Raw genomic sequence first — 16800 nt, 5'->3', positions numbered from 1 at the left:
GTAAGAAGAGGGAATCCTATCCCTTGTGCTACTTTAAGCTGGGCACTCTGTGTTAATGTGCCACAAGAAAACTCTACTAGGCATACTATTACTATTTTAAAAAGAAAGAAAGAAAAGAAAATTCAGAAGAAACTCACTTCCTGATTGAAAATGAGACTGAAAAGGGCTGGCCACTAAGAAAATGAAATACAGTGGTGCCCGCATAGCGACGTTAATCCGTTCCAGGATAAGCGTCGCTATCCGGATTCTTCGCTATGCGGGAGGGGAAAACCCATAGGAACGCATTAAACTTTAATGCGTTCCTATTGGGGGAAAACTCACCGGTAAGCGAAGAATCCCCCATCTGGCCGCCATTTTCGCCGCCTCGGTGAGGGGCGAAAACGCTGCGGGTGGCCATTTTCCCCCAGCTGGGCGGCGCTTGCAAGCGCCACCCAGCTGGGGGGAGAAGGTTCCGTAGAGGTTGTTCTGAAGGCAGCACCGCCCAGCTGGGCGGCGCAGCCTTCAGAGCAACCTCAGCGTCCACCGCCGGCTCTCGGAAGCAAGCACCGCCCAGCTGGGGGGAGAAGGTTCCGAGTACCAGCGGTGGACGCTTCCTTGGAGGTTGCTCCTTCAAAACAACCTCAGCATTCACCACCGGCTCTCGGAAGCAGGCCCCACCCAGCTGGGGGGAAATGGGGCTTATGGGGAAAAATTGCAAAGTGATTTTTCCCCATAGGAAACATCGCAATGCGATCGCTTTTGCGATTGCAAAATCCACATCGGTATGCGGATTCGTCGTTAAACGGGCCACTCGTTATACGAGACACACTGAAATCGCTTAGCGATGGGGTTTTGGCCATCGCCAGAGCGATCATTTAGCAATGGCCCCTATGGGGAAAAATCGCTTTGCGTTGATCGCAGGGAAGCGATCATGACAAAGCGACCCTTTTTGCACAGCTGATCAGCGGTTCCAAAATGGCAGCCGGAAAAACAAAATGGCCACCGGCTGTTTTGCCTCACTTTAGAGGCACCGAAAATGGCCGCCCCTATGGAGGATCTTCATATAAGGTCAGTTTTTAAGCCCATAGGAACGCATTAAACACGTTTTAATGCATTTCTATGGGCTTTTAAAAATCGCTTAGCGATTAAATCGCTTAGCAACGTTTTTCCTGGAACAGATTAACGTCGCTAAGCGAGGCACCACTGTATGCACGCTCCAGAGCTGTTGCTCCAGGTGGCTGTTGCCAGATTGATGGATTACTCAGAAGGATTACTCTGCTGTAAAAGTTCAACAAAAAAATCAGATACATATGGTCAAAATTATCTGAGCATATAAAGTTCATGCCCTGATTTTTAGCAGTCAATGTGAAATAGGTTCATCTTTACCCCCAGCCCCCTTTAAACTGCTCTGGTTAGCTTTAACCCCATATTAGTGCTCTATTTGGCTGTAGCTGTTTTGTCCTGGGGCCTGTACATAGCAGTTGAGAAGAAATAATCTTGCAAAAAATAAAAATGATGGAATTATTTTCCTAGAGATATGTAGAACAGTTCAGGTTTACACCTGGCCAGAGTTAAGTTTTTGTTTTTTAAAATGACAGCTTAATTAAAAACCTGGGAAGCATTCCAACCTTCTTTCTTCTTGACTGCTTTCCTCAAGTTTCTGCAGCCTTCAAAAGCACGAGGTACAGTATTGGAAGGCCAAGCCAATGAAGAACAAACCAGACAGTGAGAAGCGAGAGCAACAAGAAGGTAAAAAAAAAAAAAAAGATGACATATGAACTTGTGGATTTCAAATTCTTATTATATTTTTTAAAAAAGAGAGAGAGAGACACCATCCATCAACAGACCACAAACAGCAAAAAGGCAATGCATTCTTCAGAGCTGGAAAATCAACAGAAAATAAAGTGATACTATATACTGGGGAGATTTCCTATACAAGTCCAGCTGAAATAAGTGATAGCTGTATAGGAAACACAAAGCTATTTTCTCTTGCTCTTACAGACAAATGGTGTTCTGTGCAGTTAGGTCTGCAGAGAAATTTGCTTTTTTTGGTGCATTTCTCGTATATTCAAGCAATTTTCCTTCTAAGAATGCATTTTTCATATGTTATTTTCACTAACAAATTCATGTGCACTTTTCCCTCTTATGCACATTTCGATTGTTATGGAGAATCACAAAGAAACTTCAGAATCACTTCAGTTCATGTATATGGGTTTGGGAAATGCAAATGCAGCCTCACACCAAATTCCGCCAACAATGCTGGGCTCTCTAGACATGCGCTTTCAAGATGAAAGCGTTACACACTGACTGTTTGGTTTTCCCACAACACCTCAACTAGCTGGTTTCTATTTCTGGGAATGTTCAGTTGGTAATACCAAAATGTGTTTTAATATTACAGTCCCATCACCTGCTCTTACCTAGCAACCACGAATTGGATTTTTTTAATCACCTCTCTCTCTCTTTTAAATTAACCACCTATTAATTGACTACAGTCAATCCTAACCATGATGGGTAGCTGAAACGTATTGACTTCAACTTTAATCTCAGTGACCAAAGGACAGAGGGATAAAAATCTAATAAATAAATATACCACAGTTTATGAAGTTATCGGTTTCCACTAACCATCATTAAGACCAACCATAATTTAGGGTGTGGGATATGTATTGATCAAGAAGCACTGTGGTATCCTCTTTACAACTTCACTAGCTGTAAGAACTGGAAAAGTCTATGCTCATTTTCATCTGAACCCTGCCTTCTCTCCAGAGAACTGTCTGAAGGTATAGCATAGAAATCTAAGGAGCAACAGAAGCCTGACTGTGCCTATTCCAAGCTGTTCCAAGTTCTTTAAAGCAAAAGCAATTCATAAAAGCAAAATATTAAGTACTGTACATATGAATTGTAAAGTAACTTCTGCAATATATTTTGTTTTAATGACCCTGCAGGAATCTTCTTTGAAAGGTAATTTGCATTAATTTTCAAGACGTATTGCTTTTAAAACACATCATGTAGATGCAAAACTTAAACAACAGAAGTAAATTTGTTTTAATCTCTTATGTTATAAAGCAAAAGAGTTTTATTTAGGAAAAACATTCTAAGGTTTAAGAATTTTTTAAAAATGTTCTCCACATTTAATCTGAAGATACCTGCGCTTTGTATTTTTTTTCATAGCAGTAAGATAAAACTCTGAATTGAATATATGTCAATTATTGCTTGTTACAGGGGAGGAAAGCACAACTCAGAAGCAATGTAAGAAGTTTAAGTCTCTACCTAACATTTTAATGAGACATGCATGAAAATAATGGGGAGATATGTAAATAACATTTAATAAAGTTTGAAACTACAGATATTTTCGTAATACTGCAATTATGAAACAATGGAGAAAATGTCGTGAAAGATGCAGTAGTCAAAGATAAGTAATGCAGAATTATTTAATAATACAGTAATGTAATTTAGCTGAGTAAGTGATATGGTTAATTTTGAACGTATATTATGTAACCCATAAAACAGTACATATTTTATTATATTATTTTATACCACAGCTCTTTTTTGTGTGTGCATAAATTTAAAAAGATACATAAGTCAGGGCAGATTCAGAAAAAAAAAAGGCAGACCAATTAGGAAAAGTTGAAATAAAATAATGCAAAATGCAGATCTGACATCAATTTTTGCACATTTTACAGGAGTGTTTCTAAGGCTTTCCTGTGTGCCCTTCTGATACAAAATGATAGTAACAATTTAAATGAGGTCATATCATTTTGCTGAAAATATAATACAGTGGTGCCTCGCTTAGCGATCGCTCCGTTGAGCGATGAAATCAGCTTTGCGATGGACTTTTGGCCGTCCCTGGAGCGATCGCTTAGCGATGGCCCCTATGGCTAAAATTTGCTTTGCGATGATCGCGGGGAAGCGATCATGGCAAAGCGAACTTTTTAAAACAGCTGATCGGCGGTTCCAAAATGGCCGCTGCAAAAACAAAATGGCTGCCCAATGTTTTGCCTCGCTTTAGAGGCACCCAAAATGGCCACCGCTATGGAGGAATTTTGCTTTAAGGTAAGTGTTTAGCCAATAGGAACGTATTAAACGCATTTTAATACATTCCTATGGGCTTTTTAATATCACTTAGCAATTAAATCACTTAGCGATGTTTTTTCCAGAATGGATTAACATCGCTAAGTGAGGCACCACTGTACAATTGTCATACAGACAGTCTAGGAATTTCCCCCACTGCTAACCCTCCACGCAATCCATAACATTGTAGGTGTGGTCACAACCTTGATGTCATCCATAGTTACCTCTCTGTCATCTCAGCACTGGTGCCAAAAAAAGTCCAATAAAGCTGCTCCACCCACACCTCTTCCAGGTAAGTCAATAAACACAAGGAGGGAGATAGGGAGCAAAAGAAACTGCTTCCCAGCAGCACTTCCAATGCCTCTCGACAGTACTGATTGAGAAGCAGTCAGATCACTCCTCCTCCAGGGAAATGGAGAGAGAACAAAAACAGAAGCAACCAGTCTCAATCAGTACTCCCAGAAAATCCCTGGGAGTGCTGGGTGAGAGATAGCAAGATTATTCCTACTCTTGCCCTTGCCCCCACCCCAACCCCCAGGAAAGGAAAGGGTAACAATCCACTGTCAACTAGCAGTCCGTCAGGGCTTTGTGGGTCAGATTTATCTTTGTGCTGTTATTTCCTTGGACATGGCTTTGTTCTGTCTCTTTTTCTCTTGGTCTCTCTTAACTTACTCACACATACACACAACGGCAGAAGTTAATCTGATTTAGAACAAATCATCAATTCAATTTAAATCAATAGAAATCTTGATTTTAATTATGTCCCCCCCCCAAAAAAAAGGACACTTGGGCTTTATATAACCTTATTTAGGAATGGGTTTTGGATTTCTTGAGGGTACAAATTCCATAATGCCCCATTCTGAGAGTTTTACCTCACATATACAAATTACAGACACTTAAAATATGTCTCATCTGGGAGAAAAGACCAAAACTGAAACTGTTTATGGATTAGCTGAGCCTAGCTCTGCCTAGCTTCCTGTTCAAAAAGAAAGCTCCCAGTGAACTATGGGACAGGAACAGGAAGCTTGAGTGGACCTAATTTTAACAATCTTCTTGCTCAGATAATTCTCAGCTAATAATTTTCTATTCACTGATACTTCCAGTGTCTGAAACTGTGCACTGGGAACGAAGACTGTGCAACAGAGGTGTACTCGGGGTGGGGGAAATCATATGATTAAATCTGACTCCACTCTGATCACTGCCACCTTGTGCACTTTTAGTGACAGGGTAAGGACTTCATTTTGTCTACAAAAGGTTGGAGGCATAATAGGCAGGGTTCCCATGCTGAAGGAATCAACAGGATTCAAAGAAACCACCAAAAAAAAAAAAAAAAAAAACCTAAGAGATTTTAATAGGGCTTGTGAGAATTTCCAGCAATAGCTGGAATCTTATTACATATTTACACTGATGTAACTCTGGGGGGATAAACTGCAATGGCAAATCATCACAGATTAGGAAGTTAGCATAAGCATTTGCTCTTGCAACTTAAGTCACATGACTGATATGCCACAAATTCTTAACTTTCAGGATTATACAACTGAAATTCATTCCGATTAAGTTACACCAGTGAGTGTAACTATGAGAATTCTAGCGATTACACCCCATTAAGGAAAACGGGGGGGGGGGCTCTTGTCAGAATAAGAAAATGGCTTGATCTGATGTATTTCTCACTCCCATACATTGCTGTTAACAAGAATTTTTATCTTTAGAAGCAGAAACTTACATTGAGAACTTCAGATTTTATTTAATATTTATGAGACTTAATGCTGGGGAGGCAGAAAGACTTAACTCTAAATAAACCACACAGAATCCTGTGAAACCATATAAGGTAGTACAGGTCCTAATCAAAGAATTGATAGATTCTGTTTACAAACTTTTTAAAAACAGAGATGATTACACTGTCGCATAATGTAGAATAAAAATGTATAATCCCTGTGGCGGAATGCCCAAGTCGCGCCTGTCCGTCATATGAAGCTCTAGGGCAGGAGCCTATGGCAGGAGAGGAGGGGCGGAGTCAGGAGAGCAGTGGGAGACTGAGGGAAGTTAGAGAAGAGGTTTTGAAGGGTTAAGACAGAGATTGGAAAGTTGGTGTGTGATAGAGGATAGATAAGAGATAAAAGTAATAGCAAATAGATAGATAGTCATAAGATATTGTTACAGTGGTTAATGTGAATGAATACAACGTGTAATCCTATCCAAGTTTAATGACTGAACAATAAAAGAACATCTATGATTTTACTTCTGCGATTTACCAATTTACCAGTTATATTTGGCAGCCCGAGTGTAAGATTCATATTTGGTACAGTGTGGATAAAGATCCACTGGTGGCAGTGAAAAGGGAGAAAAGAGTACATCGTGTCCGAAGGTGGACCTGTGTTTGAGGGAAAACAAACAGGGGACACTAGGGAAACGCGACAAAGTTGGTGGCAGTGGTGGGATTCCATAATGAATCTTTTGAGCAATAAAATATTTTAAATTGAAACTATCACCATACAGGACCTTTTTAAAAAAAGGTATTTAACCAATTAAAAGAACTGATTTAATTTTTTTAAAATCTAATTTAAAAAAATGAAACCTGTGTTTTTAGAGTTCCCTTCCCCCCAACAAAAAACCCTATTGACTTTTCTCTGCTCTAATAGGATAGCAGGACAGTAAAACTTCCCACAGAAATCAAGGATGAAAACAACTAAAATCCAACTAGGTAGCAATAGAGACACCCTCAGATAGAATGTGTATTTGCTGTTGGCTGACTATGAATGCATTTTCTTGTCTGGTGCAACTATATTTGCAGCAGACAAATGCTATGAATGTTACTGTAGACAAGTTGTACAAATTACAAATGCAATGAAAATGATATTTAACACAAAAGCACTACTATCATAGAGGAGAATACTATGTACTGACTGAGGTTAGTATGGATTGCAGAAGGGATTAGAAACAAATGAAAACAAAAGCAGGATATGACAATGCAGCAGGCACACGCAAAGTGAATGTGAGGAAAGCAAAAGAAGACATTCTAAGAACTACCAAGGAAAATCCTCATGGATGAATATTGTTGCTATCCAAGGAAGAAGAGCACATGAATCACTGCAGACTGTGAAGTTAAGCATTTGCCTAAGAGATTTCAGGATTCATATAGCAATAATATATGCCAGTCAAGTGCAAAAACGTGTCTGATATCACAATGGAATTTACAACAGCCTGGTTAAAACAGATATATTTCTATGTAAATATGAAATTTTTAATAGTACCTCTTTTTCTTCTTCTTTTCTTTTTTCTTCAGTTTTTCTAAGTCTTTTTTAGCTAGATCAAGAATCTCCGCTGTTTCTTTATCAGAAGGAAGTATGGAAGCAGAAAATGCTGAGGGGCCACCAAAGTATGTTGACCTCGCTGAAGCTCTTGACAAGTTGCGCCGAAGGTTTTCATTCACTGCTTCACTTTCCAGTAGTTTTGCCCTAGTCACATGGAATTACAGGGGGGGGAATAGAAATAGAAAGTTTCAAACATAAAAATATGTGACAAAAATATATGAAAGAATATTTAAGACTCTTAAGTTGTCACATGAACATTTTAATAAAAATTCACTAAATGGCGTTCTAGCCTGACATCATTGCATACAATATAAGCAACTGTATGCTAAGTGCTCTTAAGTCACCTCCAAATATTGTGACCCTAACAGCTTTTCAAGATATGTAAGATAGTTAAGAAGTCACTGAGATACTTAAGGCTATCATAAGTAGAAATGGGGTCATTTGTATTCATAGACGAATATCCCCCCCCCCCGCAGGTGGAAATAACAAGGGTCCAGCCCTGGGAACCAGCACGTCCACTCACCATTTGGCCACTGCCGTGGGTGCAGCAGCGCCTTCCTATCGCACTGTGCTCTGCAATGGATTAGCCACTTCTGGTTGGAGGCGGGATGACAAGCCTCTCTGCCAGGTTGCAGAGTGGTTAATCCATTGTTGAGCACAGTGTGACAGGAAGGCACCTTTGCGCCCGTGGCAGCAGCTGAATGGTGAGTGGATGGTCCGGCTTCATGGGGCTGGACCCTTGTTATTTCCACCTGCGGGGGGATATTCCTATTTATCTACAAATACCGATACCCCATCTCTAATTGTAAGTAATAGTAATATATTAATATCACAGCTGTTTTCACAAAAATAGCAGTGTTCATTTTATACCAGAATGTTTATTTACAAACACACACTGTTCTGGCACTAGAAGACTTGGTAGGTTCATGTTGCCGTTCAGCATTAAGTCTAAACCAAGATAAACTAGTTTGTCTCAACCGTTGTCTGCTTCAAGCAGTTTGAACTTGATCTGTTTAAAGACGTTGTAGTTAAGGAAAACTGGCTTGTCTGCATTTGGACATATTGGCTGAAATCCTACTGCACAGCTATGTTTACAACTTAGCATTCTGTTCACAGTAGTTACAACAAATGCAAAATCTGGTACACTAAGGAGAACAAAAGTTCTGACTTGAACAATCCTTACTCTCTCTTTCAGACATATATACTGGGGGAGAGGGAGAGATAGACTACATCTCCACCACAAGTGCTGGTACAGTGCAGAGAAGCTTATTAATTCAAGATATATATATAGGTGGGTCAAAATTATAGCATCTGTCAATACCTGAGATCTTCAATTTCCTTGATGTAGTTATGAATCATGTTACTGATTTCTTCATTACCATCTCCTTTAAAAGAACGAAAGTTCTGTAAGCTAAGCTCCCACTGGTAAAAATGCATCTTTAAAGCATTATCAGAATACCATAAATGCATCAAATTCTTCAAATACATTGGAAACAAATTGTACTATTCATACTGAAGACTTTTCTAAGGAAGAAAGAGGAAAAATGTGTGCAAGTATGTCTCTGAAAAGATATGTATGCACACATATGGATATATGTGCATTACAAGAGCATGCAGCATTGAGTGAATGGGGCCAGAAGGATGTAGTCAGTTCCGCTAACACAATAGCTGTGCTAAAAAGGTAGGAGAATATCACAACAGTGAGCAGGATAGGGGAAGAGAGACCAACATTCAGCAGAGAAAAAATATATCTGATACTGCAAAATGGGAATGTCAAATGGTAAGAACACAACAGAGGTTTGAGTAATAAGAGTTACTTTGAGTTATTATTAAATGTGTACTAGATAGAAGAAAAGATAGATGCACATTACCCCCATGACCAAGATAAAGCAAAGAGGAATGCCTTGAACAGCCTAGCTGTGACTATTAGCAGTAATTTACTGTAACTTACTATCCATGTAACTTACTATCCTGTGAAGGATACTGATGTGACAAATATGACTTCTATTACTCCACATTTTTAAGAAGTGCCCAAATCTCTGGTTTTTGACAGATAATAAATGAGTGTGCTTCTAACATGTGCTTCTTTTTTTAATATTTGTATACTTACTGCTTTTAGCTTTTAAATATTGTTGTATTCATGTTGTAAGCTGCCTTAGATCATTTTAAGGAGAAATGCAAGGTAAAAATATTTTAAATAAATAAATAATAAAAATTTCAACTTTTCCTCTCATCTCTTTAACCTGTTCACCAACTCTGCATTTTTAATATATACTTACCCATATATTTCTTGGGTCTACTTAATCTCTCACTACGTAAGAGTATTCGACTCAAATACCCATTACTGTCATGAATAAGTGAAATCTTAGCAATTTATATCTCTGGCTTTTCAGCCTAGGTCTGAAGATATTGCTTGTTCTAATGAGTAACTTGAGTACAGTTGTTTTTTTTAATCATTTGCATTACAACAATATCTAGTTTTTAAAAATTGAAATTTTGAGACTGAAGTTGCAGTAGGTCACTTACTGTCACTTTCACTGTTACCACTATGGCTACAATACACATACACTGGCTTATGGGAGACCGAGGTGGGACACAAAAGCAGCTCCCTCATAGCCCCACATATCTTCAGTTAGGAAAATGAACACAGCTTAATATGAACATACTCTTACTAAAACCCAGCCAGAATGAACATTCTTTCAGCAGCATTCAGATCAAACTTGTAGTTACAACACTCATACAATTAGCAATTGTTTTAATGAGGATTTTTAAAAGAGCAAATAGATATGGTACACCACCATCCACTCCAAAATCTGGAGTTAGGAATGAAGAGAATGGCAGAATGCTTCATCCCTTTGCCAACTATGCCCCTGTTTGTGTTGGAAGGAAAACGTACACTTGCGTGAATGCCATGTACACAGAGGAGCGTGGGGAAAGGTTAACCCCACATCCACACCCTCTTAGTAGGGTCCCTGTCTAGATCTCTCTTCTTCATGACTGCTGCTTAATCTTAGTTACAATCTTAAATTGTAATTAAATTATTGTTAACTGTGTGAATTATGTCATATCTATTTTATTTCTGACCCTAATAAATAACAGTTTCTCCAGACATAAATTCATATATTTTTTCAGCAGTAACAAGGACGTATTACCTGCTCTAGCAAGGACCTGGTTGGCCTGGTCACTCACAAGCTGTGTGATTCGAGCTCTCAATCCATCCACAGTCTCTTGCATAGCCTTTATCCTGACCCGCAGGTTGTTGTTTTCTGTTTGTAGCATGGCATTTTCATGAAACATGTCATTAATACTTTCTACACCTTCCTCGTCAATAATTCTTTTACCCTAAAAGAAAGTAAATATACAATTATTTCCCTCACTTGCCAAGGGCTAATCTTAAAATCTGAACTAAAATTTAAAATGGCTGTCAATTCAATATGTCACCTGGGTCCCAAGAGCAGAATTATATAGTTTGATTAGAATACACAGCTGTTCCACACTGCAGAATATTCTCATTGTTTTGCAACTATCAAAAATTTAAGTGTTTACATCAGAAATACCCCCCGGGGCAACTGTGCCCCTGTCACAGCATTTAGGAAACTGCTCAAAAATGTCCAAGAATCCTCTCAAATGAAGAGAATGCATGCAAGCAATATGAATTAGCAAACTTAACAAAAGGATCCTGAGAACAAGAAGCCATTGTGCAACTATTTTTAAAATTCAGGTTCAGAAGCAAAGCTAAACATGTTATAGTAAGAGTATGTATTTAACTCTATCTCCTGATTGCAAAGTGCTACTCTTTCCCCCTTGCTCATTCATTATGCTGCACAGGAGCCTTCAGCATTATCAGTGGTTGTGTTCTGACCACTAACATTAAATAAACTGACAATTTTATGAGATGCAGCAGGTCCAAAACCTTCCCGGAATTAAACAAGTTTTCCAGTGTATAGCAAATATTAACACTGCATCCTCCAACACTTTTAACAGAGACTCTTTCTGTCTGAGTGTCTTTTACATAATTCAACACTTATTTGTTTGATTAAAATACATCTATAAGGACCAAATGGTAATTGTGCATGTAATATTTCTAGTATCACCTTGATTACAACTTCCCTGAAATTTTGCAAAGATCTGCTGTAGGTTTGAAATATTAAGTAATGAGGAACTGCATCTGCAAAGGGAATTGGGGAGTTTGGACCTGTGCATCTTACTGCCCCAGCCAGATTTTTACCAATGTATGGTTACGAAGAACAGAAGCATGGCATTTTGCACTACTAAAAGGTGGAGAGAGAGAAAGCGAATCAACCTGGTCACACAATATGCAGTTATCTGCCACAATGTACATCGAAATAAAAGAAGCACAAGAACTGATGAAAACATACACCACAAACTTCAAATGATTTTTACCGTTTTGTATTCCATGAGTTCCATCTGAAGCCGAGTAATTTCACTTCGCAGTGCATTTATTTGCTGACTAGCCCTGTCCTGATTAACCATCACTTTGTTCTTGATATTCCGTGCCCGATTTGCATACTTTAAAGTGTTCAGTGTTTCCATAAAATCTCTGTCTGAAGGGCTTACACATGCTATCATGACTGTTTGGCTGCAAGTGAAACACAGACCTTTTTTTTTTCATTTGATATAAACTCCAAAAACAAGCAAGAACAGTGCTGCATTATATTCTGCACCAGTTATATTCACAACTGGTGAATATAAACAAAAGACAACGCATTCGTATGTTTACTCATAGGTTAACATAACTGTTTTGATGGGTCCCAACAACAATACAGGTGGAACTGTATGCCCAGAAATTAACCCCACCCCACCTACCCGACAACTACCGTACTGCCAGAAGCCTCTCTGCCTCTTTAGCAAGTTGCACAGCATTTTTTAAAAGGGGGTAATGCCAAACATAGCTGCACAGCACCAGTTGCAGAAACATGTGTAAATGCTGATGATTCTGCTTAAGGCTGAAGACGAAAACTGACCTCCTGACTTTTTTGTTCCCTTATAAAAGCTGCTGAAGGGCAGTTGTAGCCTTCAGCACAACTATGAAGGTCTATGCTGAGACTTAATCATCTGAAACTGCAATAAGGAAAGCTATGTGTAAGTGGGCCCCGAAGGAACATATTTAGCAAAGTATCATCTGATTACCAACAAGTTCAAATTTAGAAAGTAACTGGAGTGGGGATAAAAGCAGTGCAATCTTCTTTTGTATGTTTATCAGAAATGCTGATCACAAGAATATTACCCGAGTGTAAGTGGGAATTACACAGTATACAAGTGATAACCCATAATTAGATGTTAAAACCACATTTTGTGGAATAATACACTACAATGCGACCTAACAAATTTCCTAATTTTAGTTTATATTCTCCAAGTTGTGCTGGTTTTTTACAACGACCTGGTTTTCTATTTTGTCCAGACTGCACTATATTTTTGTGCATACCACTACAAAATAAGGTTTGTAATCTTTCCCAAAATTCTTCATCATTACCCTTTTAAAACAAAATTATATTATGAATCAGTGAGGCAATTTAACCACCCATGTTATTAAACCGTAACATTTAATGCTACAAGCTTCTTGCAATCTACAATCTCTGAAATTTTACTTTCCTATTTTTAGTTAAACTTAATATCTACACAATTTTATTTTTTTAAAAAAAAAAGAGGCTTATATAGTGCTTTGTACATAGCATCACTGAGATACACTCAGTGTACTGTAGTAGATAGGGCAACAGAAAAGGACTCAGGAGCCCTGGGTTTGAATCCCTGCCCAGCCATGGGGGTGTGGAACTGTTAAAACCAGTCCTTAAATATCTCACTCAACTTGAAAGCCCAATTAGGATCATCATATACCGTAAGTTGGCTCCAACTTGATGGCACATAACAACAACAAAACACCATCAATTGTTTTTCTACTCTGAATAACCCAAGTGAAGTTTCATTAATAATATATAGTCTTAGAATTGCAGAGCTGGAAGAGACTTTATGGGTCATCGAATGCAGCCCCTGTAAGGGAGGCTCAGTGGGGAATTGAACTCCTAACCTCTGGCCTGGCAGTCAGATACCTAAACCACTGACCTATTCAATAGTTCAGCCCACTGCAGAATTAGTAAAACCCAGGATGCAGCTTCTATATAGCAAAACCACATAGAAGCAGGATTCGTTGCAGCAACTGACTTCTGTGATTTACACTACAGGCACTTCCACTGCCAAATTACAAATCAATCTTTGAAAAGCAATTGATCTTTCCTGTCCTCTCCTCTTCCCTGAAGCATGTTCTGTTCCAGTAAAAGCCTCTTTTGAAGCTTGGGGGGGGGGGGGGTAAGAGTAAATAAATTATTTTTTGGACTGCAGTTCCTAAAAGCCCTGAACCTCAAAAGTCTGGGCTGTGCTGCAAGAGGCAGCAATGATAATATAGGCAAATATAGTTTGGGAACTACTGCTACTGATATACCGTAAATCCCAGGAGCATTCCTATGATAACCTTTTCATTTTGCAAAGCAGTGGAGTCAAAAGATTTGTCATCTCCATATAACATGTTTCTCACTTTGTTAAACTAAAAAAGCATTAGATTTCTACAGTATAACTGCTACACAATTATGATACCTAGATGGCTGTTTCTGAAACCTTTCCTGTTGTAGAATACCACCGTTTAATAATTTATCCAAACAAAGAATAAATGCACTCCAAATTCTATTTGAAGGACAAAGTAAAGTGTCCCTTTAAATAAATAATTTACTTGTACTTTGTTTTCACTGTAAGAATTTTCTGTTTTGTCCACTAAATTTTTAAAAAGTTAAGTGGCCATTTTCTCTTCTATTTATGGAGCAACACTACTTCTCAGCTCATATAGAGCAATGAGATTCATTGTACCATAGTTTTTTCCTTCTAAAATTTTATTTATGTTCTATGTTCATTTTAGGCTTGGCAATATCAGGCAAAAAAGCTCTTTCACCATATTTTTGACTTAACACATTCAGTAAATTTTTGCACATACCTGTTTCCTCCAAGGGAATCTTGCAACAGTCGTGTTAATTTTGAATCTCTGTACGGGACATGGGTCACCTTCTTACTCTTATCTCCCAGTGCACTTATCACATTGCCCAATGCCAACTACAGAATACATCAAAACAAGTTTTAACTTAAACTATGTCATAAAACCTATTTTCTGGAAAGAAAAAAACATGTTTAACTATTCCCACAATTAAGATGTTACTGCCAAGAGTTTTTAAATGCATAGAAATGGTATTCAAGTAGGTGAGACAACGCACTTGGCAAAATACTATTTTGTCCTTTTCTGCCGCAGAGTTCTTGCTGCCAAAAAATCTCAAACTCCAAAATAGGCTATTGTTCACTTTTATAAGCAGCTCACAATGTTAGTTCTAGGACCATCAAAGCTTCAGCTGCATTCACTGTTCCTGCTTCCAAATGCATGATCCTTCTGTACAGTGGGGTCTCGACTTACGAACTTAATCCGTATTGGAAGGCAGTTCTCAGGTCGAAAAATTCTTAAGTCGAATCTGCATTTCCCATAGGAATGCATTGAAAACGATTTAATCCGTATCTGCTCTTTTCGTCCATAGAAACTAATGGGAAGCTGCTATTCCGCCTTCTGCCACTAGAGGGGGATATTTTTTTCTTTTTTCCTTTTAACCTAAGATGACTTAGCTTTAAATAAAAGGAAAAAAAGAGTTCGTAACTCGAATCTAAGTTCGTAAGTCGAGTCCATATATTCCTATGAGAGCAGTTCGTAAGTCGAAACGTTCATATGTCGAGCCGTTCGTAAGTCAAGACCCCACTGTACATCACCAAAAAGGCCATTTCACACAGAGGCTATTTTCAACAGGGAATTCTGTACTATCTATTGGATGGAAATCAAATTTAAAATTATATTGTCATTTACACCACTGGTGCACATTTCAGCTATGACATGCCACAAATTAAGTCAGAATAGACACCTGTTGTTGAATATCAGCCACGAAACTGGCATGCAACATCAAATGCCTAAACTTGCTTCACAACTTGCAGCAACTCACAGCTAAGATTTATGCCAATGGAGTTATACTGCAAGCATTAACTAACAGGCTTCTGGCCTTTCCAATCTGCCTTTGCAAAGTCCAACTATTAGAACACTTCAAGTCACAATTTTGTGCTCATATCCCACAGAAAGCAATCCAGGAACAGAGCAAAAAAGTGTGTACGGAACAAACTTTGCACCTGGCTTTTTACAAAAAAGCAGACTAAAAAGATATTTCAGAGTTATATACAGGAAATTTCAGCACAAGACTTTCATAAACATGATCTATGGAATGATCATGCATTTGCAAGAGAGAACAGGAGCTTTCAACAATTCAACAATGCATGTTTTAGAATGTGGTTATGCTACTTATAAAAACATGACTGGGGAACTTGTGCTTATGCAGCCAACAGTAAAATGTGATGGGAGTTGAGTTTATATTCCCCACCCCTAATGTACAACAATGATCTTTTACAGAAATGGGGAGGCAAAGGGAATTGCTACTGTTTAACTGACTTTAACAATATTTCAACTACAGGAACAGGATGTCCACAAAATTTTCAAATACAAAATAAAGAGCCCCATATATTGATGAACGGTGGATTAAAGCCTCCTTTGTTTAATGAAGTGTCAGTAGAAAGCTACACGTAATATCATTACTGTTAAAAATGTAAACAGTAAGGGCAAAAGGCTATGAAATACAAAAGGGATTGTGTAACAATTTTATATAAAAATGTTGAGACAAAAGCACAGTATCTTTCACAGCAGCTATAGTCAGCCTAGCTTTGATAGAATCATCCAAGGTTTGCTTTGTTAATTAACACCTTCTTATGTATCACGAGCCAGCCATCAAAATGGGTTAAGGAATCCAATTAAGGGATCCAATATGCACCCCCTACTTCAGCAGGCATTAATCTAGTAAGAAGTGTTACCATCAGTTAACAATTTCAGGCCTACTTTTGGTACTAAAAAAAATAAATTTAAAACCAGCAGTGCAACTTGCCAGTTCCATTTCCTGCATACCTCTGAAACAGTTAATCAAACATGACCTAGTTCTCAGTGCTTGCTGCTTCTACTGCACAGCATTAGTCCTTATGCACATTAATTATATATACAGGAATTCTTCTAAACAACTGTAACTCCTTACAGACTTACTAGTCCACAATTGATAGAAATGCCTTCTTTCGCCCTCTCTCCAGTGGCTCCCGTACGCTTTAATCGTTCAGACCCTGCCAGATCTACAAAGTGAAACTTTGCAGTCAGGGTCTCGAATTCATTCAGCTGCGATGACTCTGATATTATTCTATTATCTGTCATATTGTCCTGTGATGTAGAAATAAAAGATATAAGGCTACATTGTGAGAAAGATGCTTTCCTTAAAAATATCTTGTAAGACACACTCCTTTATTGTAATGAATGCAT

At 38.3% G+C, this 16800-nt stretch overlaps 1 protein-coding gene across 1 annotated transcript in view; it reads right to left on the bottom strand.

Moving 5' to 3' along the window:
* The window catches only part of KIF21A (kinesin family member 21A), an 88779-nt gene that overhangs the window by 50121 nt on the left and 21858 nt on the right, over positions 1-16800 (bottom strand). The window contains exons 6-12 of the mRNA XM_073000631.2: positions 16534-16701; positions 14359-14474; positions 11763-11958; positions 10511-10700; positions 8680-8743; positions 7299-7502; positions 1608-1646 (exon numbers count right to left, since the gene is read on the bottom strand). Of these exons, the coding sequence (XP_072856732.2) occupies positions 1608-1646; positions 7299-7502; positions 8680-8743; positions 10511-10700; positions 11763-11958; positions 14359-14474; positions 16534-16701 (977 nt within the window). The remainder of the gene's footprint in view (positions 1-1607; positions 1647-7298; positions 7503-8679; positions 8744-10510; positions 10701-11762; positions 11959-14358; positions 14475-16533; positions 16702-16800) is intronic.

This window comes from Pogona vitticeps, chromosome 5 (genome assembly GCF_051106095.1).
Source record: "Pogona vitticeps strain Pit_001003342236 chromosome 5, PviZW2.1, whole genome shotgun sequence".
NCBI lineage: Eukaryota > Metazoa > Chordata > Lepidosauria > Squamata > Agamidae > Pogona > Pogona vitticeps.
The sequence above is the reverse complement of the archived record's forward strand: the minus strand, read 5'-3'. Positions and strand labels throughout refer to the sequence as shown.